The 24,643-nt window shown below is 41.0% G+C and overlaps 2 protein-coding genes across 3 annotated transcripts in view; both read right to left on the bottom strand.

The window, feature by feature from the left end:
• ces2b (carboxylesterase 2b) overlaps positions 1-24,409 on the bottom strand; it is a 74,990-nt gene extending 50,581 nt beyond the window's left edge. Inside the window, exons 1-20 of one of the 2 annotated variants that reach the window (XM_080438522.1) lie at positions 24,319-24,409; positions 22,263-22,452; positions 21,999-22,137; positions 21,426-21,559; positions 21,189-21,342; positions 20,758-20,862; positions 20,138-20,239; positions 19,753-19,896; positions 18,652-18,732; positions 17,251-17,398; positions 16,252-16,401; positions 16,101-16,173; positions 14,548-14,721; positions 14,263-14,463; positions 2,369-2,507; positions 1,745-1,878; positions 1,502-1,655; positions 1,139-1,243; positions 824-925; positions 374-520 (exon numbers count right to left, since the gene is read on the bottom strand). In XM_080438522.1, coding sequence (XP_080294648.1) covers positions 374-520; positions 824-925; positions 1,139-1,243; positions 1,502-1,655; positions 1,745-1,878; positions 2,369-2,507; positions 14,263-14,463; positions 14,548-14,721; positions 16,101-16,173; positions 16,252-16,401; positions 17,251-17,398; positions 18,652-18,732; positions 19,753-19,896; positions 20,138-20,239; positions 20,758-20,862; positions 21,189-21,342; positions 21,426-21,559; positions 21,999-22,137; positions 22,263-22,452; positions 24,319-24,397 — 2,655 coding nt within the window. In that variant the 5' untranslated portion in view covers positions 24,398-24,409. Of the gene's footprint in view, positions 1-373; positions 521-823; positions 926-1,138; positions 1,244-1,501; positions 1,656-1,744; positions 1,879-2,368; positions 2,508-2,632; positions 2,823-4,322; positions 4,458-14,262; positions 14,464-14,547; positions 14,722-16,100; positions 16,174-16,251; positions 16,402-17,250; positions 17,399-18,651; positions 18,733-19,752; positions 19,897-20,137; positions 20,240-20,757; positions 20,863-21,188; positions 21,343-21,425; positions 21,560-21,998; positions 22,138-22,262; positions 22,453-24,318 lie in introns of those variants that run through there. The other variant, XM_080438523.1, reaches the window with a different exon arrangement.
• LOC308091558 (carboxylesterase 5A-like) lies at positions 11,057-13,891 on the bottom strand (the record flags this gene model as incomplete). The annotated part of the gene is made up of 7 exons (XM_080437223.1): positions 11,057-11,338; positions 11,466-11,538; positions 11,650-11,799; positions 11,906-11,975; positions 12,277-12,354; positions 13,494-13,647; positions 13,761-13,891. The coding sequence occupies 7 exons, from the start codon at positions 13,889-13,891 to the stop codon at positions 11,155-11,157; spliced, it is 840 nt and encodes a 279-aa protein (XP_080293349.1). The 3' UTR covers positions 11,057-11,154.
• Positions 24,410-24,643: the final 234 nt, after the last annotated feature.

Raw genomic sequence — 24,643 nt, forward strand, 5'->3', positions numbered from 1 at the left:
GTGTGTAGCTCAAGGCTGTTAGCATTAGCTCCCCGTAGGTCACCCACAGTAAGGCTGAAATGCTCTTCCCCAGACTTAAAGGCGTGAATTTACTTGCATTAAGTGGCGTGTGACAACACACAGTTGATGCACGTTTTTTACTCGACAGACACGGGCGCGAGGCTGTCGTGTAGTAGCCTGGCGCGAGGCGTTTTCAATGGCGGGCGCCTCGTTTTCGCTCGACTCTTGTCGGCTGCACTCGGCTCGGTACGGTGGCCAGCAGGACCCGGATGAACGACACAGGCGGCCGAGGCACGGCAGGCGAGGCACGGCAGGCGAGGCACAGGTCGCGCATGCGCACGATTCCCAATTGTAAGATAGGATATAAACTTACATTTGCAAATAGCCAACCGCCTTCATCACTATTGAACCCAATCATGAGAGGCACATTGTGCATCTCATGATTTTGTAAAACCTCCATTCCAGACTTGAGAAGAAAGTGCCCATCAGCAATTAGTTGTCCAAATTGTAGCAATTCATTCTACAAAAGACAAATTGATTACTTCTGGAAGGGTTCAAATAATGCTGCCAACTAAAAGATAAACAGAAAGACAACTAGACACTAATGTTTGCAGAACACAATGATATATATTTAAACAATAAAGTGGCATTCCATCATGAAATGTCAAAATTGACTGATCCATGTAATCTCATACTGTTTGCACATATTATCAATTACATAATGGTTTCATGACTCTATGAGAACAAATATTGCTTGTTTGATCGTATGACTTTAAAAGGCCTTCTCAATTTACTTTTATCCCCAAGATCCAGGAAATCTCACCTCTTTCTGAATCTTCACTATGTCATCTATGGTCAGCTTCATCATACATTCAGCAACCTTCTCTGTGGTAGAACTGTCACAGCCAGACATGTTTGCTATAGTCTACCAAGCACAATAATGTGTCTTATTATGGACATTTTAGGCATTTGTATATTGTTTGGTCAGGTGTGAAAAAATGTCCAAAACAGTTAATTTTCATGAAATAATAAGAGAAGAACCTGTTCCAATGTATCCAATGGCCTTATGAGATTTAGTCACAAGCTCTAATACATGAAGATATCCTGTCATTCATCTACCTACCTTTGCAAAACTAACCTGGGCTATAGGCAGAGGGTTGGAGGAATAGAGAAGTTCCATTGCTGCAGAGCCACTCTGTGCTATTGCACCATGAAACAAGCCAGCAGACAATGGAGAAAGAAGCTGCCAATACATGAGAGGAAAATATATTCAAGATGTGCCGATATTTGGACCCATGATTATAACAATATTTGCTGTGGATTAAACGTGAAATAAAATGGTGTGTTATCAATTGGAGGAGGTAAAAAACAGAGAACAGAGCAGAAACGATTAACAAACAACACAAACTTATACAGTCATAAAACTGAAGACATCCACTCCGTATTACTACTTTTTTGAAGATTTATATTATTTAAATCATTAGATGTCATTTGTTCTTACTAATGCAGATACGCTTGCTCCACCAGCGGACTCCCCAAATATGGTAACGGAACCTGGATCTCCTCCAAAGTTGTGGATGTGCTCTTGGACCCATCGCAAGGCTTCCACCTGGTCCAGTAATCCAAAGTTTCCTGGTACATGCTTGTCTCCTGTGCTTTGTGAACAAAGACATTTGCAGAATATAAATACATCCAGTTTGAAACAGCATTAGGCTACATGGTTCTGGGGAGGACCCAGTCTTACCTAAGGAATCCCAGTATTCCAATGCGATATTGTAACAGAACAACAACCACATCCTGGTAAGCAGTCAGAGCAGAACCATCATATCCTGATGCAGAACCCATGATAAATCCTCCTCCATGGATCCACACCATGACCTTAATGACAAGATGTATTTTTGTAATGTAAATATAATTTCATTTCATCTGCTGAAGTCCATATACATCCTAAATGGAACCTGGTAAGGATATAACCACTACTATTTTGCAAAAGTTAAAGCTGAAATCCATAACCTTTTGTGAGCTTTTTGCAAATAAAGTGTAATTTGGATCCATTTAGAGTATGTTGATACTGATACAATACAATATAAATAACAACTGTGGTGGTTGTAGTTGATCTCCCTGCTCTTCTACTGAGAAAGGTATATCCTGTGGTTGGGTATGACCACTGCTGGCTGGCAAGAGGTATGCATGGAGCTACAGTAAAAAGCAATGTATCTTCTGAATAAACATGTAGGTTTTCTGTATTAGCTCAGCAGTAGAAATGTCAGCGCTTGCATGGAGGACCCTGGTTCGGACTCTGTGTAGGGTAGGACATGAAACATAAAAACAAATGTTTCTTCATCTGAGTTGTGAGTTCAATACTTACAGGACGTTTTCGAATCTCAGATGGTTTGGAAGGGGTGTAAATGTTGAGATAAAGGCAATCCTCAGATATATCCGGGAATTTGACTTCCATGGATAGATTGGCCGCCATCATATTTGTAAAATCGTGGACTTGAACACACCTGTAAAATATGCATTAGGTTGCATTTAATTAAGGATGAGTTCTTAATGCCACATAGATTATCTTTTTCTATACACACAGCTTAAACTGTCAAAATGTAATTTACACTAATGTTTTGCCTCTTACATGAATGGTTGTTGGGTGGCCTCCCTCACACCTTCCCATCTCTCTGCAGGCTGGGGTGGAGTCAGTCTCAGAGGTCCAACAGGTGGCTTGGCAAAGGGCACTCCCAGGTAGCCATGGACTGGTGTATCTTTCCCCTTTACGCTCACATACTTGCCTCTCACACTCCCCAGTTTTGTGTGGACTACTGGTGCTATTAAAACATTGAGACAGATTTAGTTGCATGAGAATTAGACAAACAGGAAGTCACACCGAAGTTCACTTTTACAAGCTGCTCAGTCATTTTAATAGATGCTAATGTTTTTATAGCGCTTTTGTAGCCCTACTTGTTAACAACGCTCTCTCTGGCCCTTAGAAAACATTTTACAAAAGAAACGTTATCCTAGATCCTTGTATATATAGTGTAAGTGATTTTCTTTGGTTAATATTCTCATAGTACTCATTGCTATAGAGTGTTTGTTCAGTAACAGGAGTCTCCATGTCTCTCTAAAAACACATTTTAAACAGAAAATGCATTCAGGATACCAATTTTATCCAATCAGGATAGAGAACTCAGTCAGGATACAGATTAAACAAGTTTAATTGGAAGTGATGACACAAAGGAAGGAGCAGACAAAATTGAACACTATACAAAAGGAAGTGGCTAAATGGGTACTCTCTCCTGATTGGCTGATATTTTGTCACCTACCTGAAAATATATTTCCTGTTTATTAAAGAGCTGGAGAGACAGGGAGACCACTGTCACTATGACTCAGACTCAGACATATAGAGTTCACTATGACACAGATATAAACAGCCCCAGCTGCAGTACCTATGAATAGCCAGCATGTCCAATGTGCTTCAATGCAACCACTGGTTCTGGGGGCTTGGGCTTGGGATAACGTGAAATCAACCAATCAGTCAAACGTCAAATATGGAGTCAATACGTGTAGCCACCATCAAATGCACATATATGGAGATTAACATGCACTGATGTCACATCAAATGCACATAATGGAGATGAACATGCACTGATGTCATACACAACATAAACCAAATACACATGGAGATCAACATGCACTGATGTCATGCACAACAGAAACTGTGTCATACTGTATTATGCACATGTATTATGGAGGTTTTCAACATGCACTGATGTCAGACCTAACAGAAACCATGTAGCCTAATATTAGATGTGTAGTTTTTGATTCATCCAAAAACAATGGTGATGATGATGATGATGATGATGAACAACTCCGACTTGCGCATGTGTTCCCTGGGTGCTTCTGATACGCCCATGGGCATATCTGTGTGACGTAGGTGTGACCTCTAGTTGAGGTAAAAGGTAATACATGTGGTTGAATGAGTGCACACAGCAAACTCAAACCATAAACCCTGCAGCACTATAATAGTTTACTTTGGACAAGAACTGCTGCTGAAAGTGTCTCACACCAAATTCACACCATCACATCAGCGCCACGACGCAAGCGCGTTCTGATTGAGTATTGAGTTGAGTATCAACAAAACAACAACAACACAAAATGGAAATAAGCTCTCGAGCTTTTTTGTGTTTTATCCTATTGGATAAATTGGATTTTGTCTATGAACCTCAATCAATCAATCAATCAGTAGGCAAAAGTGGGTTATGTTGATAATTCGACTTTCATGGCTGCAAATAAAATGACAGCAAAAATGATTAAATATAATTACTTACCATCCAGGTCTGCAGTGGCACATATAAACCATGTACATGTTGCCAAGAGGAAGAAGAGGGCTGCATTTGGAGGTGACTTCATTGTTTACTGTTGTGCTGCGGGTCTGCAACACCCCGCTGACTATACCACTCACTGTGAGAGTGGAAATGACGGCAGTGGTGAATTGCTCACAGGTGTGTCACCTTTGTACAGTTAAGAAACTATCCTTTGTTCATAAGTGTAGTTCTCCCGAAGGATATGGGTTGGGCTAGGTGTGGAGTCATGTCAACTGGGGTCAAGGCCTGCATTCCATAGAAAATGTGTGTTGTTTTAGTTATTTGTAAAAAATGTCTTAGTTATTATGAAATAATAACTATGACATTAAAGACCACCTTAAATGAAAAATTATGTTTTTCACCCTTTTCTGCGGTCATGTTGGGGACATGGCCAGACAATGCAAAAAGAATTAACTTTGTTAAAGATCTGTCTTGCTCAGGGACACCTCGCCACATGGCTGGGGCCGGGAATCGAATCTGGGACCTTCTGTTTTATAGGCGGCCTCTCTACCCATTAAGCTATGGCTGCCCTGGCCATAGCTGGGTGGTATGTTTAAAAACAGAGATGATTATCTTACTAGTTAAGTTGAAGACAATTCCTCAGTTTAGCTCTGGATCAAGTCCAGGGTGTTTTTTGTGGCATGAGCATGAATACTGCATACCAGTGCCTGAGCACTTGATTGCCTTGCCCTTTTTACTCAAGACTGCACCATGGGCCCTTTGTTGGCAGTTGTTTTCTGATCAGGCTGGTTTCAGATGCCTGGCACAGCACGTCTATCCCATGCATGTCATGAACTCTGTTTATTATTCACTTCCGAGTCGGTGGGCTTTTTTGTTACAGTTTATCACTTGTCCCTCAAGTCTGTCCAGTTCTGCTGATCCACCCTCCTGTAGTTCTCATTTGTCTTCCTCCCCAAATGTCCTCCTTTTTTCACTTCTGTTTCTAACTGCCTAACCCTGACCATTAACTGTGCAGCAGCTATGATTTCACTTGTTTCTTTCTCTATTCTTTACTCGTATAACACTTTTTTTGAAACTGCTAAACTTTGGTAGCTTGTACAATTATATATATTTTTGATTAATCCACTATTTTACACCTGTAAACTTGTTATGTGACAATGAAGTTGAAGCTGAACCAGTCTCTGATACAACATCACTCTGCCACAGGCTGATAAGAAGACAGGTTGCATACATGTGTGCGTAAAGATTTGTATGTTGAGTTCAACTAAGTGATTGTGCTAATATACCATGTCGAAAGCAAATACAATAATTTGTAATGTATAATTTAGGCCATAATCTCAAAGAATGTAAACAGATTATAGATGGTGATAGCTCTGAGAATCAGGTAAAATCAGCTCAACTGTCTGTAGCAAAATATTAATTAATTAAGCCAAATGAAGAGAGGAAATTCTTAATGAAACTTAATCGAGGGGTTTATTCCAGAGAAAGTCTCTAACAAGTGTCGAGAAGGTTTCTAAAGTTTACACAGCAAATACAGGCATTTATACACAGATTGTGGTGAAACAGTGAGTTAATTCCTCCTTCTCATAACGTCAGGTCAGCTGGTGAACAGACGTCACAACCTTTATCTTGTTGTCTCCAAGCAACCAGCCATGTCACAGTCACTTATTCCACAACATGCACAAAACAACACAAGGCCATGTGACTGGTGGTGGCGCCACACACCCCCAGGCAGAAATACAGATGAAATACAGATTTATCAGATGGTGGTGTATGTTATATTTTTCTCTTAATAAGTGTGGATTATTATAGCATTAGAAATCATTGCTATAGTCTCCAGCTCTTTAGTAAACAGAAGAGGGGTGACAGACTATTATATGAGTGGGCCACTAATTGAGTCTTGTTACAGGAGAGAAGAAAACTTTACCAAACGAGGTGAAACTGTTTATGGTAAAAAAGAGAAAAAGAGGGGAAGTCCGCACACCGTTTGAGCTCCCAGTGGAAGAGTCTTAGTTTTATTTGTTAGGCTAACAAATTTGCCTAACAAATAAAACTAAGACTCTTCCACTGGGAGCTCAAACGGTGTGCGGACTTCCCCTCTTTTTCTCATGTACGTATTGTTGTCCAGCACCCGATTAACTGCTTTAGGATGTGCGTGCTTACCCCTCGTTCCTATTTGAAACTGTTTATGGTACCTGAAAAAGAAGAACTGGTTTAAATTTTCATTGAAAATGGTGCTGGGAACCTTAATAACGAACCCCTTACAGTTACTGCACCATCTGCTACACAGACGGTGCAGGGGGGAGCAGACTCACCAGAAGGAGACCCCCCTCCAACAACAAATGACATCAACCTACAGCTCGTCCTCGGACACGAAGATTCCTTGAAGTTACCACAAGAGGAGTCTATGCAATTGGTCCCCTATACAGGACCAACGGCGATAGCTATAGCCTCGCAATCAAGCCAGGCTGGGCGAGGCCGTTCCGACATCAACGCCTGACTTCGCAGCAGTGCCTCTTCATCCTCCCTGATGCCATAAGACCAGGAGTGATAATACTACGGCCCTGGTGGGGGATGGGCCCACGAGTCGAGAGAAGGCCCCCCGAACTACCGCGATCAACAACGCAGAGGGCCCTTATAGATTCCACCGGCGCAGTAGGCACGCTACCCACCGTGGCCTCCCTCGAAGTGGAACGAGGCACGGGACTAGAAGGCCCAATCCAGAACGATTTACATCGAGATCAGGTAACAGAATCAAGAGACGTGAACTCGATCGTCACCCTCGGCTTTGCACAGGCTCCTCCTAGGCCAATTCCCCTACAGCTACACCGGGATCACCAGCTGCATAGCACATCCATCCACATCGCTCGGACCCGACGGAGATGCAGAACTTGATTGGTACGAATCTCCTCTTTGGACTAATTACTGGAATGAAGAGGAGAGCGAACTTACCTTGCCCGACATCCGTCAGCACAATAGCGCAGTTCGCCCGCGCGTGACCGAGCTGGCTCTCCTGCCAAAGGAGCTGCTGACGATTCGATATGTCGGAGTCCCCAGCCCGAGGGGAGATGAAGGCCTAGCGCACCGACACGACGGTTCAAATGAATTATTTGACAAAAATACACAAAAAAAAAAAAACTGTCAACTGTATAAACTATTGTGTTTATTTGTCACTGTAAATAATTCGTTTTTGTTTGTGTTTATTTCTTTAAGAAAAAGTTTGATTTAGGGAATACGTACAGTATTACTAGCCTGTTATAGCTGCATGGTGTTGCTATGACCATACTGCTTACTGCAGAAGGCCTGCTTTAAAGCTAAAGCTAATATGTGTGTGCACTGTAAATCCACTGGATAAAGCTACAGTAATATGATCTGGACTGTAAAGATAGTTTATGATGGTATTATTGAGGGTGTCCCTTTTGTGTTATTATTTACTGTATTACTGTTGATATTATTTATTTGATAATATGCTAGTGTTGTTGTGATTTTGATGAATACATGTATTATTTTGGTGCCTAAATTTTGCTGGTTCTTGATTGACTATTGTTGTTGTTAATGCACTGCTTGGGAGTAATGTCCTTGTGAATTAAGATTTTGTATACTTAACTATTGTGAACAAGACACATGAGAAGAAGCCATATCGTATTATCTGACACAAAATGTGTTTTATCATTCTGCATTCCAGAAAACTGTGGCACCATAAACTACAGTATGTGGATTTACCTTTCCTTGTGGAGTGTGGACCATTAGTCCATCCATGGGCCAGACCAGATGTCGGAACCACTCAAGGTGGCAAAGGTTACTTTGCCACGTCCACGTCTGTAGATAATATTTTGGCATGATTACCCTTACTGAGTCACAGCTATATTAGTGTTATCAGCTGTTAAAGTTACCATCCCCCATTGCAGGGCTGCCAACACTCCTGGATCCTGCATGAGTCTCCTGGTTTTTGACCACGTCTCCTGACACTCTCCTGGATCGTCATTTCTTCTGGTTTTGTCCTGGATTTGTTATCAAACTCCCAAATTTCACCAGAAATTCACAGGAAATTACATCTACTATGTTTAAAAGTTTCTGGGGGAGGACCCCCAGACCCCCCGGTTCGGGGGTGTGGTCAGTGCATGCCAGTGCATACAGAGATATTAACTTTTAAGTAATGAATGGTTATTATTAAAGATGGGTCTTACATTGCTTCAGTCATCAAATCAATTTCTGTAGGCCTACTTTTTTATTGGATGAAATTGTACAGTACCCATTATTTTCCAATGCTAGTAAAGCAACTCTGATAAAAGTATCAAACTCACAAAATTCACCAAAACACAGGAAATGACATCTACTCTGTTTTTTTTAAATCGGGGGGAGGACCCCCAGACCCCCCGCTAGCCACGCCCCCAACAAATCTCCTGGATTCTGACAGTCCAATGTTAGCAGCCCTGCCCCATTGAAATATTGCATTTTAGCGGCTGCATATCTTGGTATTGGCTCATGTTCGGGACATATTTCAATCTGCTACATCATTTTTAAGGGGACACTGAGCTTTCAGATATGTGAATATTCATAACAGTGTACAGTACAGTGGTCACTGGAGGTAATCACACACATTTTTCCCTCAAGTACCGCCTAAAATATATATTGTGGCCTGGAGCACTGGCGTAGCGGTCCAGGCACCTAGGCTTAGTGTAGCCCGACAGCGTGTCGCAGGTTCGAGTCCCAATCCCAATGGCCTTTGCTGCATGTCACTCCCCATCTCTCTCTCCCCATTTCCTGTCAGCCTACTGTCCTATAAATAAAGGCATAAAATATATTGTCTTTTTGTCATGACTCATGTGGCATCAGAGACACAAAATACAAAAGCTGGAATAATGATACGACTCTACAGATTCAGGTAATGTATAATTTTTTGGGGGGGGGGGGTGATTTACATAGCCTTAGATAGCCTAAACAAGCAGTTTTAATGTGAAATATACAGGCCTTAATAGGCCTAAGATATCACTTAACCCCCGAAAAAACATTATTCAAAACGTTTTTCAGTTGATTCTGGTACCTCTATGCATGCTCGAGAACATACAAAGAAAATATACAGGAAAATATACGGAATGGTGTCATTTTCAAGATGCCGTCCAGGATGGAGCAATTACAGTTGGACACGCCCCAAGAACCATGCACCATGCACTTTAAAACATGCGGCACATTGCGCTATAGATCATCTAAATCATGGCCCTTTTTTCTTTAAGATTTCTTTTTGAGGCTTTTATGCCTTTATTGACAGGACAGTAGGCTGACAAGAAATGGGGAGAGAGAGATGGAGAGTGACACGCAGCAAAGGCCGCCGGGACCGGGACCCGAACCCGCGACATGCCGCCAGGCTACACTAAGCCTAGGTGCCTGGACTTTTTTCCCTACTATTTATGTTTTTACATCTGGGTATCCAGCTCTGTCCGGGACGTAAATGAACGCACGCATGTGCGCGTCCGTGCGCGTCCATGTCCGTGTGAACTGTCCTATCAGCGTCCTCGCTCAATGTTCTGTGATTGACAGCGAAGGTTGGCCAATCAGGTGGCGAGTTCAAGTGAAACCGAATGGAACCGAGTCTTAACCTGAGTGCACCCGAGCAAAAACGAGCGGCAGCCATCTTGTCTATGCGCTATTTTTTTTCCGGTTTTAAAACTTTAAAACGCTCTCAAACTTCTTTTTTGAAGCACGGAATTTACTTTTAAGATATTGTTTGGATAGAATGTAGTTGTTTAACTTCATTTATGTGGTCAATTAATCATGACAGAGCCTATCTAAAAATGAAAATTCAAAGAACCGGCAGGGGCGGGCAGTGACACGCATTGTATCCGAATAAAGCAACCTATTTTCGGCATGGCCCGTTCAGAAGTCCCCCCTGCGTCACCCCCTGGTGGTCGGGGAAACAAACTGCTGATGAGGAGGGGGGCGGGGGGGAGTGGAGGGGCGGGGCGGTGTTTGACAACAGTTTTTTTTCTTTTTTTGATCTCTGAAGTTGCCTAGAATCCCTTTAATTTTATATTTTTTCAAATGAAATATTTACACATATTCTCAGTTTAAAAAATGTATCCAGCAAACCCAGCATCATTGAAAAACAAATGCAAACTATTCATTCATTTTCATTCATTTTATTTATAAGGTTAATTCATGTTCTAGGTTCAGTGTGGGTTTGCATCTGCTTGCGTGCAACTTAAAGGGGAATTTTGGACTAAAGTTTTCTTACCTTTTCTATGACGTTATGATATCTTAGGATGAATGGTACAGTAGAAAAATTTCATAACTCCACCCCTGAGCCGCCACAGCTTAAAAGGTGCGCGGATAGGCCTTAGGTTAGATCACATATTTTAATAGTTTTTTTTTTAGTTTTTTTTGGTGAGATCTGACGTTCATAGTGACAGAACACTATGCAACCAAAAAAAAAAAAACAGAAGTCTCGCTAGACGAGATTGAAATCTCGAGATTTCAATCTCGTCTAGCGAGACTTCTGTTTTTTTTTATTTTATTTTTTTTGTTGGGGACAGTGTTCTGTCACTATGAACGTCAGATCTCAAAAAAAAAAAAAAAGCTATTAAAATATGTGATCTAACCTAAGGCCTATCCGCGCACCTTTTAAGCTGTGGCGGCTCAGGGGTGGAGTTGTGAAAAATTTCTACTGTACCATTCATCCTAAGATATCATAAAGTCATAGAAAAGGTAAGAAAACTTTAGTCCAAAATTCCCCTTTAAGCATGTGCACGTTGGCATGTATATTCTGATTCTATTGCTACAAGTACAGTATGCAGGGCTCTATTAGGTGAGTGGAATGGAGAGAGGAGTGCTGTCCATCCTACAGTTCACTGTGATCTACATTCTCTTGACCCTGGTGAATCTTCTCAGGAACGGTTTGAGTCAGCAAGGTGTAGCGGTCCTTCTTCAGGTGCTGAGCAGGTACCTGTTCCAGCCCGATGGACAGGTAGTGTTCATCAGCACCGTACTGGTGCCAATGTACCAGGCCGGCTCCATTAGGTGACCTACAGTACATACAGTTATTGTTGTTGGGTCATTGTTCAGGGTAAATGGTTAATTATGAACAGTAATGAGAGTATGGAGACACTCACATCATCTAATTATAAGATACTGCATTGAGTTTAATCCTACCCCGTCCGAGCAAAGTTGCCCCAATAGCTCATCATGGTTCTGCTAAGCTGTTCCTCTTCTTCTGTACATGATACTGTAGAGTGATTAAGAAAAATGGTTTAGTGAAGCTTCTGATGTACACTTTCCAGGTATACAGGTATTTATCTGATGTTACATTTATTACATTTTTTTAATAAACACTTACTCCCTAATTTGTCATGGGAAGTGATGAAGCAGGATCCCAATACAGTGAAGATTTCATCAGTATGGTGAGTTCTAACAAAACTTGGCCTTCTCTCCTGCAGGAATTTGGGTGGATGATGGTACTCATACAGGTATACGGGGGCACCTGCATCTGGTTTTAGACCAAATGTGATTTATTAGGTTCAACACCAATGTTTGAGGCAAAACGAGATAAGAATTACCATTCGTAAGATTACATTATTTTATTCTACAGTTACCTCTGTGGGAATTTGCAGTCTTAATGGCTGGAATGGTAAAAAGAATGTCCCCAAGCAGCTCTGTAAATCTCTAATCTCTAATTTTCATTCGATCTCCAGAGGTTCCTAGATATTCATCTGCCACCAGCTCTTTCACTGGGCCATCTTTCAGCTTGAAAACCTGGTGTCCCTATTTTGGGCATGTCATTATAAAAACAACAAAAATAGCAGATCTACAAGCACATGACGTGTTGCGTCGTGATTTTCTAGATCTACTATTTTTACAATTTGTCATACAACAAAGTAGGGTCTAAGTGGTTAAGGCGGCAGCTATACATAACAAAAATATAGAATCAGGCCATGACATGAATACGAGGCAGTATTTCTCTTACATTGGGATAGAACATGGCTAGAACATCCATGACATCTTCCCGGTCCATTCCCTCTGCCCAGTTTGGAGGAGCATAGAACTAAGAGAAGACCAATCAGGTTTGCTTATTGTTTGTTTTGGAGAACAACTACTGAAGAAAAACAATTTTGTCAAGGATTATGAGTTAGAAAAATCAATTTATTCCATTGAATGTTCTGATGCAACAATATTAGTGATAATGTGAATGGTGCTTTTACATACTGTAGCGCCTTTATCCAAACCGCTTTACATTGTACATTCACCCATTCACACACACATTCACACACCAACAGCGTTGGTATGCAAGGTATCATCCTGCTCAACGGGAGCAGTTAGGGGTTCAGTGTCTTGCTCAACTTTCACAATAACCCAGGGGGAGCTGGAGGTCGAACCGGGAACCTTCCGAACCCCAAGCGGCCACTCTAGCTCAAGAGCCACTGACATCCGCCACATTGGTACTTACCATAGGGAGTAGCCAGCCTCCTTCATGATTATTAATGCCTGTTATGAAAGGAATTTTAAGAAGTTCATGGTTTTGGTACAGTTCATCCACAGGTTTTGTCAGGAAGTGTCCATCAACATTGACAGGGTATATTATCTTGTTGTCCTTGAGAGAAAAGTAAAGAAATGTATACAAGATGAATATGATTGTCAAACATTCAGCACAACATTTCACTGAGATCCAATCAAAGATGTTATATATGATCAACTTGTCATGTCATATCATCAGATGATATCTAATACATCAGTTATACATGTCTAACCTTTTCAATAGTCAGCATAGCATCAATGTCCATGGATCTCAGGCAGTCAGCGATCATTTTTGTGCTTGTGATGTCACAGCCTGATACATTGGCTAATAGCTGGTAGAAAAATAGAACTCTTGTTGGCATATGTATTACATATTGTGTATTTACTCATTTCTTACACAAAAAGTAAGCACATATATATTAAATAACCTGTGCTATGGGCAAAGGATCTTGCGGCAAGTATAGCGAGTCCATCGCAGCAGTGCCACTTTGAGCGATTCCACGGTGAAACAGGCCATCAGACAATGGAGACAGAGCCTGATAATTCAAGTAAGACAAAACATGCAATATGTCTTCAAATTAGGTAAAAAATATTCCTCTATGTATTCATTCTTAGTCATTTAGTCATTTTTCAGTTTCAGAGAATATTTTTGTGTGGATTGTACTGTACCAGGAGGGACACGCTCACTCCACCAGCAGACTCCCCAAATATGGTGACTGAACCTGGATCTCCTCCAAAGTTATGGATGTGCTCCTGGACCCATCGCAGAGCTGCCACCTGGTCGAGTAAACCAAAGTTTCCTGAAATCTGTTCATCCCCGGTACTGAAAAGAGCACACGATCAGGAATCGCTAAAACAAGTCAGAAAACAAGCCATAGTTCTTCCTCAAACATTCCAGGACATCATAATATGCTCATCATACTACTCTTTCCTCACCTGAGAAATCCCAGTCCTCCTAAGCGATACTGGACCAGAACCACAACTACATCCTGGTAAGCAGCCAGGGCAGAGCCATCATAAAATGAGGCTGAGCCATGTTCTAGCCCTCCACCATGGATCCAGACCATAACCTAGGGAACAAATTTGTATTTTGATTACTAATTGCACTTACAGTACCAGTTAAAAAATATATACAACATTTTAAAAATCAGGGGATCTTACTGGGAGTTTGCCAGCTTGAGAAGTTATTGCTGGAGTGTAAATGTTGAGGTAAAGACAGTCTTCTGAGATGTCAGGGATATCAGAGATATCAGTCATCTTAAATAACATACTCATCACATGCAGAAGAAACGGTTTATGTTGGACACAGCTGTGAAAACAAAACAACAAGCTGATATACAGCTTTTTATAGCTTCAGTATATACTGTATTACAGCTGATATAGGTATGGAGTAAAACTCTATCCAATAAACACCTACTGGACTGCATGAATGACTTACATGAATGGTTGTTGGGTGGCATCCCTCACTCCTTCCCATCTCTTTGCAGGCTGGGGTGGGGTCAGTCTCAGAGGTCCAACAGGTGGCTTTGCAAACGGCACTCCAAGGTAGGCATGGACCCCCGTATCCTTCCCCTTTACGCTCACATGCTCTCCTCTCAGACTTCCCAGTTTTGTGTGGACTACAGGCCCTGTCTTTGGTCTGTGAGACAAGTATCATACAGTGATGCTGTAGTGAGATTTATCCAGACAAAATAGTTTTATAGGTATAAGTATAGGATCATACCTTTTCTCCATCTTTTCTATATGTTGTCTGACCTTCTCAGGAAGGGTTTCAGTCATGAAGATGTAACGATCCTTCTTCAGGTGCTTACCAGGTACCTGCTCCATCCCAATTGAGAGGTAGTCTCTCTCTGCTCCATACTGTGGCCAGTGTTCCAGGCCAGCTCCATTAGGTGATCTACAATCACACACAAATACAGTACAGAAGGGAAGGGCTGTGATACTAATACAACAGCGTAACGAATTGCACTGAGGAGCTTGAGAATTCTTCATTCTCCTCTGGTGGCAATGTTCTTTTTTCTTTTGAAGGTTTAAATCACATGACTGAACTTTCAATAAAATGTATTAACTTAAGGCAAGTGAACAGGATACAGGTATACAGGTAAGATAAAGGGAAGATAAAGTATTGTTTCTAGGAAGCTAAAATGGAACTCTGACTACAGTAATAACCTTCTGAGATAATTAAGCAGACTAGAGCTTACATTCAATTGCAACACGTCACTCATGGTCATGCCATGGTCATTTAGTGATTGTATTTGGTTGTCCTGGAAATATTGTTAGTCAAACATACAGTACCTGTAACTAGAACACAAATTTATTTAACAGTCAACGTCCCGATTCATGCATGTGCTTTGGGTGAAATAAACTTGCATAAAAGCTGAATGTGTTATATGTTCATTTACTGTATTATGATAAATCTATTTCTCAGTTGAGTTTCCCTAATAGTCAGGGGATATTAGCAGAAAGATTTCCAATCTTGGAATAAATTCCTTACCAAAAGAAATCTTCACCAATGTGTTTGTAAAGGTGTCTAGTAACACATCTCACAAAGACTGAAATTCAGTTTCCCTAGGAGAATTTTTGACAGCTGCTGAAAGTTGGGGTACCCACCATTTCCCTGCATTTCCATGCAGGGCAAAGAAAATCAAATTTTAATTCTGTTTTAAGTAGCATGTGAGGGGTCAAACTAGGGTGTTTTTATGATTCTAAATCCATTGCAAGCATTTGTTTTGCACCAAAACCACTCCTTGGGCTAAAAACAGCCCAATCTCAATGGGCTTTTTACACAAAAAGTATACCTGGACAAGGATGGCTATGGCCGTTTTTAGCCCAAGGAGTGGTTTTGGTGCAAAACAAATGCTTGCAATGGATTCAGAATCATAAAAACACCCTAGTTTGACCCCTCACATGCTACTTAAAACAGAAATAAAATTAGATTTTTTTTGCCCTGCATGGAAATGCAGGGAAATGGTGGGTACCCCAACTTTCAGCAGCTGTCAAAAATTCTCCTAGGGAAACTGAATTTCAGTCTTTGTGAGATGTGTTACTAGACACCTTTACAAACACATTGGTGAAGATTTTTTTTGGTAAGGAATTTATTCCAAGATTGGAAATCTTTCTGCTAATATCCCCTGACTATAATATATTACCAAACAGCAAACATTTTTACACAAAGAGTTAAATTAAGAAGGTTATATTGACAGTTAAGAGTTATGGTATGAAGCCACACAGAATGGATCGATAAAAACTTCTGCACATTGAGGAGTAGACTCTTACCTTGTACGAGCAAAGTTGCTCCAGTATTTCATCATAATTCTGCTGAGCTGTTCATCTTCCTCTGTACATGACTCTGGGAGAGAAAGAAATATAGACTATGTCTAATAGACATAGACAACATGATGAGCTGCAAAACTTGGTCTTGTTTTACCTTGCACTATGACTTGATCTTCTGTGAAACATATTCCCAAAACAAAAATAACTTCATCCCCATGATCAGAGCCAACAAAGCTGGGCCTCTTCTTCTTGACCATGCTGGGTGTCTCCTCAAACTCATAGAAGTACACTGGAAGTCCTGCATCTGTTTGGAGGGTGAAAGAAATGGGAGGTTCATTCGTGTCATGTCATGCAACACCTGGTCTTTGGTGTCTTCTTCTTCTTAATGATCTATTGCTTGATTGTAAGACCTACGGTTCAAGAGAACAAAACGTAAAGCGGGCTGGTATAGCGGCACCATGACACTTTAAAACATTTGGGGTGGAGTGACATTAACCATTTCAACCCAAAAGTTAATCATGTCATCTGGGCAGTGTACTGATAATTCTCATCACGTTTCATGAAATCTGCCCATCCACTCTTGATTTTGATTTGACCTTGACCTTTGACCCTTTCGACCCAGGGCCATTTGTTCACAAATAATTTTGCCAACAGACAAACATAATGGGGTGAAAAAATAATCCCTGTCCAACTTTGTTTAAAGTTTCTAGCATCTAAATAGGTAAGAAGTACAGATGCTTCTGTGAGAGGACAACTCTCTTGTTTACATTTATATTAGCCAGTACAAACCACATATTTGTATTTTGAATAATGCAATCCATGACATTTGTTTGTGAATAAAACATTATTTTGACCAAATTGTAGTTTGTTATAACAAAATAACTAATATGGTGCGGGGGTTGTCTTTGGTTTACCTGCTCTTCTATTGAGAAATGGTTATCATGTGGTTGGGTAGGACCACTACTGGTTGACAACAGACGCATTGAGCTCAAAACCCAGTTCTTTCTTTGTTCAAATGGGCTTTCTGTATTAGCCAGCAGAATACATTTTGACGCCCACAAGGGGGTACAGGGTTCAAACCCCAGGTAGGACATAGAAGTCAAGGATTACAGCTTTAAATTCTGTTGATAAACATTATCACCATCGATCTTACCTCTGTGGAAGTTTGCAGCCTTAATGGCAGGAATGGTAAACATCACATCTCCAAGCACCTCAGTAAACCCATCTCTAACTTTCGCACGATCCCCCGACGTTCCCATGTATTCATCTGCCAACAGCTCTGTTATCCACCGGTCTTCAGGCTAGATCATAGACAGAACATTCAGTAAGGCCTTGAAAAACGCCTGGGAAGTGGTGAATGGGGGATGATGTGGGTCAAATTGAGCTCGATCGTGGACAATGCTGCTCACTGTAGGTACTGTAGCTAAATTATTTGTACCAACAGGCATCTGGCTTTCCCTACTCTCAGTCAATTATGAGGATGGTAGGGCTCTCTTTGAGTGTTCTTATTTCACATGATACAGACTGCACTTAATTGCTTGTAGCAGAAACAGTACCATACTGGACTTTCCACCTTCTACACGGCTGCATATTTATGCAAGAGACCATGATAGGGAGTGTTGAGGTGGATAACAGCACAGCTGTGATGCTAGTTGCCATAACACATCAACAGTGATCTATTGCTTTTTTTTGGATACATATTTGATCTTATATGGTGAATTGAAAACACTATCATGGTTTGACAAAGAGTTGATTTTGCTGTAAATATGCTTTGCCAAGCAATACCAGCCATTATATTATTGGAAATAACACATGGCTCTCACCCAAATAGATTGCTTAATCAGAACCATCTATTGTATAATTCTATTTAATGTGCTAGTATGCATCCCCTATCCCTACCAGTATCTCCTTTCTGTATGATGGGACATTCTGTGTGCATTTGGGTATAGTTGCACATATCGTGTATGAACATATTTCACAATGGGACTTCCAATATTGCACATTGAATACTGTATATACAGTACAGTATGCAGTACTTGATGGAGATATAAATCTTTTTACACATGTGTAAGTATTACTGTATGTTTTTGTATTGTACTGTATCATTTTGTCGTTTTGATGCCAAATACTCCAGCGGATTGCGAGATTAGTCACAGACACACACACACACACACACACACACACACACACACACACACACACACACACACACACACACACACACACACACACACACACACACACACACACACACACACACACACACACACACACACACACACACACGCGCGCGCGCGCGCGTGCGCGCACACACACGCACACACAGCCTTATCTACAACTTCGGGCCTGCCGGATATAATCAAATAATAAAGTATTCAATCAATCAAGGTATTTCTGAATATTTTGGTACAATAACAGAAATGCCTGCAAGAATAGAAAGGCATACTCACAATACCTCATGCTGTACAAGTAAGTTTTTTTGCAGTAAGTTGTGAAATCAAATATTGGGCAAGTATGTTTTCATTTCTGAACATTTTGGCATGTTATTACTTACAGTGGGGGATGTAAACATGCTCATTATGGCTGTAGCTACTTGCCGGTCCATTCCATCCACCCAACCTGTAGGAGCCATTATCTGTGATGACAAAACACCTATTACATAGATATATAGAACATGGTTTTATCTCTGTGGAATTATAGATGATAAATGGAGCAAAATGTAATAATAAATGTATATTACATTTTTATATAATCAGTGAGGGTTGACATCTTCCCCAAATCGAAACCCTTGCTAATTGCGGCCTCTACAGACCCCCAGATCAAAATGTATTCTTTCTTTTTTTAAATGTTTTTGGGCTTTTTCTGCCTTTATTGATAGTATAGTAGACTGACAGGAAATGGGGAGAGAGAGATGGGGAGTGACACACAGCAAAGGTCGTCGGATGCCCCCATCTTTAAATCATTCAGTAAGTTCTGTCGCCTGTACTGTATATCCTAAAACAGCTGATAACACACCTAATTTTGACATCGGACCAGACCAAGATCTCCAGAAGTGGTGTTAGAGAATTCAAGTGACCACATAATTTTCTGCACCCGTAATAAATCATAAATCAACTGTATTTTCCTCCATACAGGATATCTTTGTTTATCAACAGGAATACACTGAGGACTCTAGTCTGAGCCATCCAAAGCCATTTTGGCATTGGATGCTTGCTAAAAACAAACCTACAGACCTCTCAAAACAAACTTATAAGACTGCTACTAAACCTCAAACCCACTCACCTAATCCCAGCTCACTTTGCTAGAAATGGGATGGCTCAAGGTGGCAGATAGAGTACAGCAACTTGCAATGGGTCTGGTCTTTAAAATGGAGTAAAACTCAGAGGATCAATGCCCATGTAGCTACTAAGTAGTGTGTGTGTGTGTGTGTGTGTGTGTGTGTGTGTGTGTGTGTGTGTGTGTGTGTGTGTGTGTGTGTGTGTGTGTGTGTGTGTGTGTGTGTGTGTGTGTGTGTGTGTGTGTGTGTGTGTGTGTGTTTGTGTGTGTGTGTGTGTGCGCGTGCGTGCGTGCGTGCGTGCGTGCGTGCGTGCGTGCGTGCGCGTGTGCACGTGTGTGTGTTCTTCCAAATTTGATAGTAGGTTATATATTAACTTACGTTTGCTATGAGCCAACCACCTTCATCATTATTGAACCCAGTCAAGAGAGGTACATTGTGCATCTCATGATTTTGTAAAGCCTCCATTCCAAACTTGAGAAGGAACTGTCCATCAACAGTTAGTCCAAATTGTAGCATTTCATTCTGTTACAGACAAATTGAGTAGCAATTACTGTTTGCAAAATGCAAGGGAGAAAATATGAAATATGAAATATGAAATGTCAAGATACATTGATCCATGTCTTTAGATACCATTTACAGTTATGATCAATAATGGTTCCATGACTCTATGAGAAAAAAAAAAAATTGTTTGCATTGTATGACTTTAACTTGTCTTAAAAGGCCTTCTCAGTTTTCTTTTATCCCCAAATACAGGAAATCTCACCTCTTTCTGAATCTTCACTATGTCATCTATGGTCAACTTCATCACACATTCAGCAACCTTCTTTGTGGTAGAACTGTCACAGCCAGAAATGTTTGCTACAGTCTACCAAGCACAATAATGGGTTTCGTTATGGACATTCAAGGCATTTGTATATAATTTCTCTACTTTGTACATAATAGTGTTTTATATTTGTTGATGATATTGAATTTTGGTGTTTTTTATGCTATGTTGATGAATTGAATACATAGGACGACAATGGAAACAAGCCCCCAGGTATTTTTTGTGTTATACCTTTAGGTCAATGTCTGACTGTACCTTGTGCTGTTTACATTTCTGTCTAATAAAGTATTCAATCAATCAATCAATCGTTGTCAAGTGGAAACCTTTTATGTCCAATGAAATGAAAAAAGAAAAACCTGTTCCAATGGATCTAATGGAGTTATGAGATGTTAGTCACAAGCTCTAATACTTTTTGTTGGTTGAATATTTTGTCAAACCCACAGAGAGAAATGAAGTGTAACAAATACATTGATCTAGTAAAACTATGGAGATACGAGGTTTCCACCCAACAGTGATGATATCCTGTCACTCATCTAAGGGTTTGCAATTGCAAAACTAACCTGGGCTACAGGTAAAGGGTTGAAGGAATAGAGATGATAATTTGCTGCAGAGCCACTCTGTGCAATTGCACCATGAAACAAGCCAGCAGACAATGGAGAAAGGAGCTGCCAATAAAAGAGAGGAAAACATATACAAGATATGTCAAGATATTGGCACCTTGGATTCATACTATTTGCTGTGGGTTAAACATGAATTTAAATGGCATGTAACTACTAGTGATATCAGGTGAAAAACAGAGAACAGAGATGAAAATAAGGCCCACGATAATCTTATGAACAAACGTATAAAATCATAAACTGACTTTTTACATGCGTAGCTGTTGAATGTCTGGAAAATATTTAACACACCATTTTATTGACTACTTTTGAAGATTTATATTATTGATTTGATAGCATTTTGTTCATGTTCTGTGTATGTGCGTTCTTCTTACTAATGCAGATACGCTCACTCCTCCAGAAGAATCCCCAAATATGGTGACGGAACCTGGATCTCCTCCAAAGTTGTGGATGTGCTCTTTGACCCATCGCAAGGCTTCCACCTGGTCCAGTAATCCAAAGTTTCCTGGTACATGTTTGTCTCCTGTGCTTTGTGAACAGAGACGTTTGCAGAACATAAATACATCCAGTTTGAACACAGCATTAGGCTACATGGTTCTGGGGAGTCTTACCTAAGGAATCCCAGTATTCCAATGCGATATTGTATCAGAACAACAACCACATCCTGGTAAGCAGCCAGAGCAGAACCATCATATCCTGATGCAGAACCCATGATAAATCCTCCTCCATGGATCCACACCATGACCTTGATGACAGAAAGAATAACATGTCTAGTAATGTAAAAGGTCCTACACATCCTAGATAAAAACCTGATAAGTACATAAACACTACTTGTTTGCAAGGGTTAAAGCTGCAATCCATAACTTTGTTTTGTGAATAAAATGTTATTTTGAACAATCTGTATAGCAGAGTATGGCAATGGCAATAATACTAACACAACTGTGGTGGTTGTACAGTAGGTGGTGGTTGTACAGTAGGTGGTGGTAGGGACATGAAGCTCAAAACGTGAATTATCCTCTGCCCAAATGGGTTTTCTTAGCTCAGCAGTAGACATTTTTGCGTTTGCATGGGGGACCCTGGTTCAGACCCCAGGTAGAATAGGACATAACATGAAAATGACAGATTGCAGCTTTAATACTTACAGACAAATGCTTCTTCATCTGAGTTGTGAGCTCAATACTTACAGGCAGTTTTCGTCTCTCAGATGGTTTGGAAGGGGTGTAAATGTTGAGATAAAGGCAATCCTCCGATATGTTCGGGAATTTGACTTCCATGGATAGATTGGCCGCCATCATATTTATAAAATCAGTGACTTGAACACACCTGTAAAATATGCATTTAGGTTGCATGAAATTGAGTGTGAGGTCTTATGCCACATTGATTATCTTTTTCTCTACACGCAGCTTAAACTGTCAAAGTGTAATTTACACTAATGTTTTGCCTCTTACATGAATGGTTGTTGGGTGGCATCCCTCACTCCTTCCCATCTCTCTGCAGGCTTGGGTGAGGTCAGTCTCAGAGGTCCAACAGGTGGCTTGGCAAAGGGCACTCCCAGGTAGGCATGGACTGGTGTATCCTTCCCCTTTACGCCCACATACGTGCCTCTCACACTCCCCCGTTTTGTGTGGACTACTGGAGCTATTAGCACAGATTTAGATACATGTGAGAACAGGACAAACAGGAAGTTACACCATGTAAGTTACACTGAAAAACATCTGTTTTTGTAGCCCTACTTGCATTTTTCATCTCATTTCTAGTCATTACAAGACATTACTTAGTCACTATTAGACTACCTACTGTAGGTCATCATCATCATAACCTTTATTTCAACTCGGAATACAGTTGAGGGGCAGGCCCTCATTTTCAATGTAGCCGAGATACAACAATAATATCAAAAGAGATAAGGTAAGGACAGACTGATGTACATGCAAGTGCAGAAACAGGCACAAATTCACAACAGAAGTTGGAGGTAGAGCTTGACAATTGTAAGGTTTCTGGTTTGAACCCAGACTCCCCCTGGGTTAGTAATATGCGTGCGCCCCCATAAAAACAGTCCATCATTGATCCAGATTATAGCCACCAGGGGGCCTGCCCTACTGCATGCATGTGCCATCTACAGTGAGCTGCAGGGAGAATCACATCAACAGAGCTGCAGTGGAAAGTGAGCAGCTTCAGGTTCCTCTGGGGGGTTCACATAAGTGAGAGGGAGGACATTAGCTGGTCACATCATGTCACATCATGTGGAAGATCTTCAACTCAAAACTGCAAGCCAAGGCTCTACAGAGGGTGGTTAATTAAAACAGCACAGCACAGCACATCACCAGGACTGAGCTGCCAGCCATGCAGTACCTTCTTTACCTCTAAGATTGTGTCATGATGGCACCATTAACAAAGTCAGGGGCAAGAAAATGAACGAGTTGGCATCTATCTGCCTCAGCCTGTGTTCACTCAGGGCCAGCTCTACATGGCCTTTTCTAGGGGAAAGAGAACCAGTAACTGACAACCGAGCTGCTGTAACTGTCTGTTAGTGATTAATTCAAGCACGTTTTGTTTTGCTAATAAAATGTTGTTCAGCATTTATAACAAATTCTCTACGACTTCTGCCTTTCAGAAACAAAACTATTACGATATACCTCCTACATGTATAAAATACACATGATCAATACAGTGTACACTCAAAGGTGATGGGACCACTGGAGGGCAGTGTGTTTTCAGGTATGGGCAGGGGGGAAATCCCCCCCTGATTGTGGTTATTGGCATGGCTCAGACTGCCTCTTGTCTTGACCATAATTCACAGTTGGAAGTAGCTGTTGTATAATTAATGTTATAGCCCTACTATTCAACAACAATCAATCTCGTCTATGGCCCTTAGAAAACATGTTATTGGCTATAAGCACTGTTATTGAGGTAAAAGGTCATAAATGTGGCTGAATGAACTCAAACCAGCAACCCTGCAGAACAAGAACTGCCACTGAAAATGTCTTTAAGTGGAAGTACAGGAAGTACCATCCGTGTTGAAATCATGTTGATGATGCAGTGCAGATCTGTTTACATGTTGTGATTGGTCAAATAATACAGCTTCTGGGCCTACATACTGTACAACTGAAATCCCACCCTGTAGACACTTTGGGCTGTAGTCATTGTCCAGGTTTTTCTCCTCGTGAGATGAGATAAGGCTGCAAAGTTTACCAGAACTAATAGTTAAGTAACTTAATATGCAACAGTGGGTTAGGTCAACCACTTGAACCCCAGCATCCCTATTTTGGGGGCAACATGCGGCAAAAATAGGAGATCTACAAGCTCACAATGCATCGGATGCGATTGTGAACTTGTAGATCGACTATTTTTGCCAAAGAGATCTGCTGTAGACGGGAAAAGTGGTCCGAGTGCAGATGTAAGGTCCATTTTACTATAGGTTTTAAGTGGTTAATAATGTGATGGCTTAAACTTTCAAGGTTACAAAGAAAATTGAAAATCAAAAAGTATTAAATATTGTCTACTTACCATCCAGGTCTGCAGTGGCACACAGAAACCATGTGCATGTTGCCAAGAGGAGCGCCGCTGCCTTTGCAGGAGACTTCATGCTTCACTTTTGTGCTGCAGGTCTACTGTGACACCCGGCTGATCAGACAGAGAGAGCGGACTCAAATGATGGGAGTGGTGAACTGCTCACAGGTGTTTCAGCTTTGAACAGTAAAGAAACCATCCTTTGTTCCAAAATGTAGTTCTCCCGAAGGATATGGGTTGGGCCAGGTGTGGAGTCATGTCAACTGTGGTCTACATTTTATACACTTTCATACACAATTTATTAAGCTAATATGAAAAGGTT

This window comes from Gymnoscopelus braueri (genome assembly GCF_963280865.1).
Source record: "Gymnoscopelus braueri genome assembly, chromosome: 9".
Classification (NCBI taxonomy): Eukaryota; Metazoa; Chordata; class Actinopteri; order Myctophiformes; family Myctophidae; genus Gymnoscopelus; species Gymnoscopelus braueri.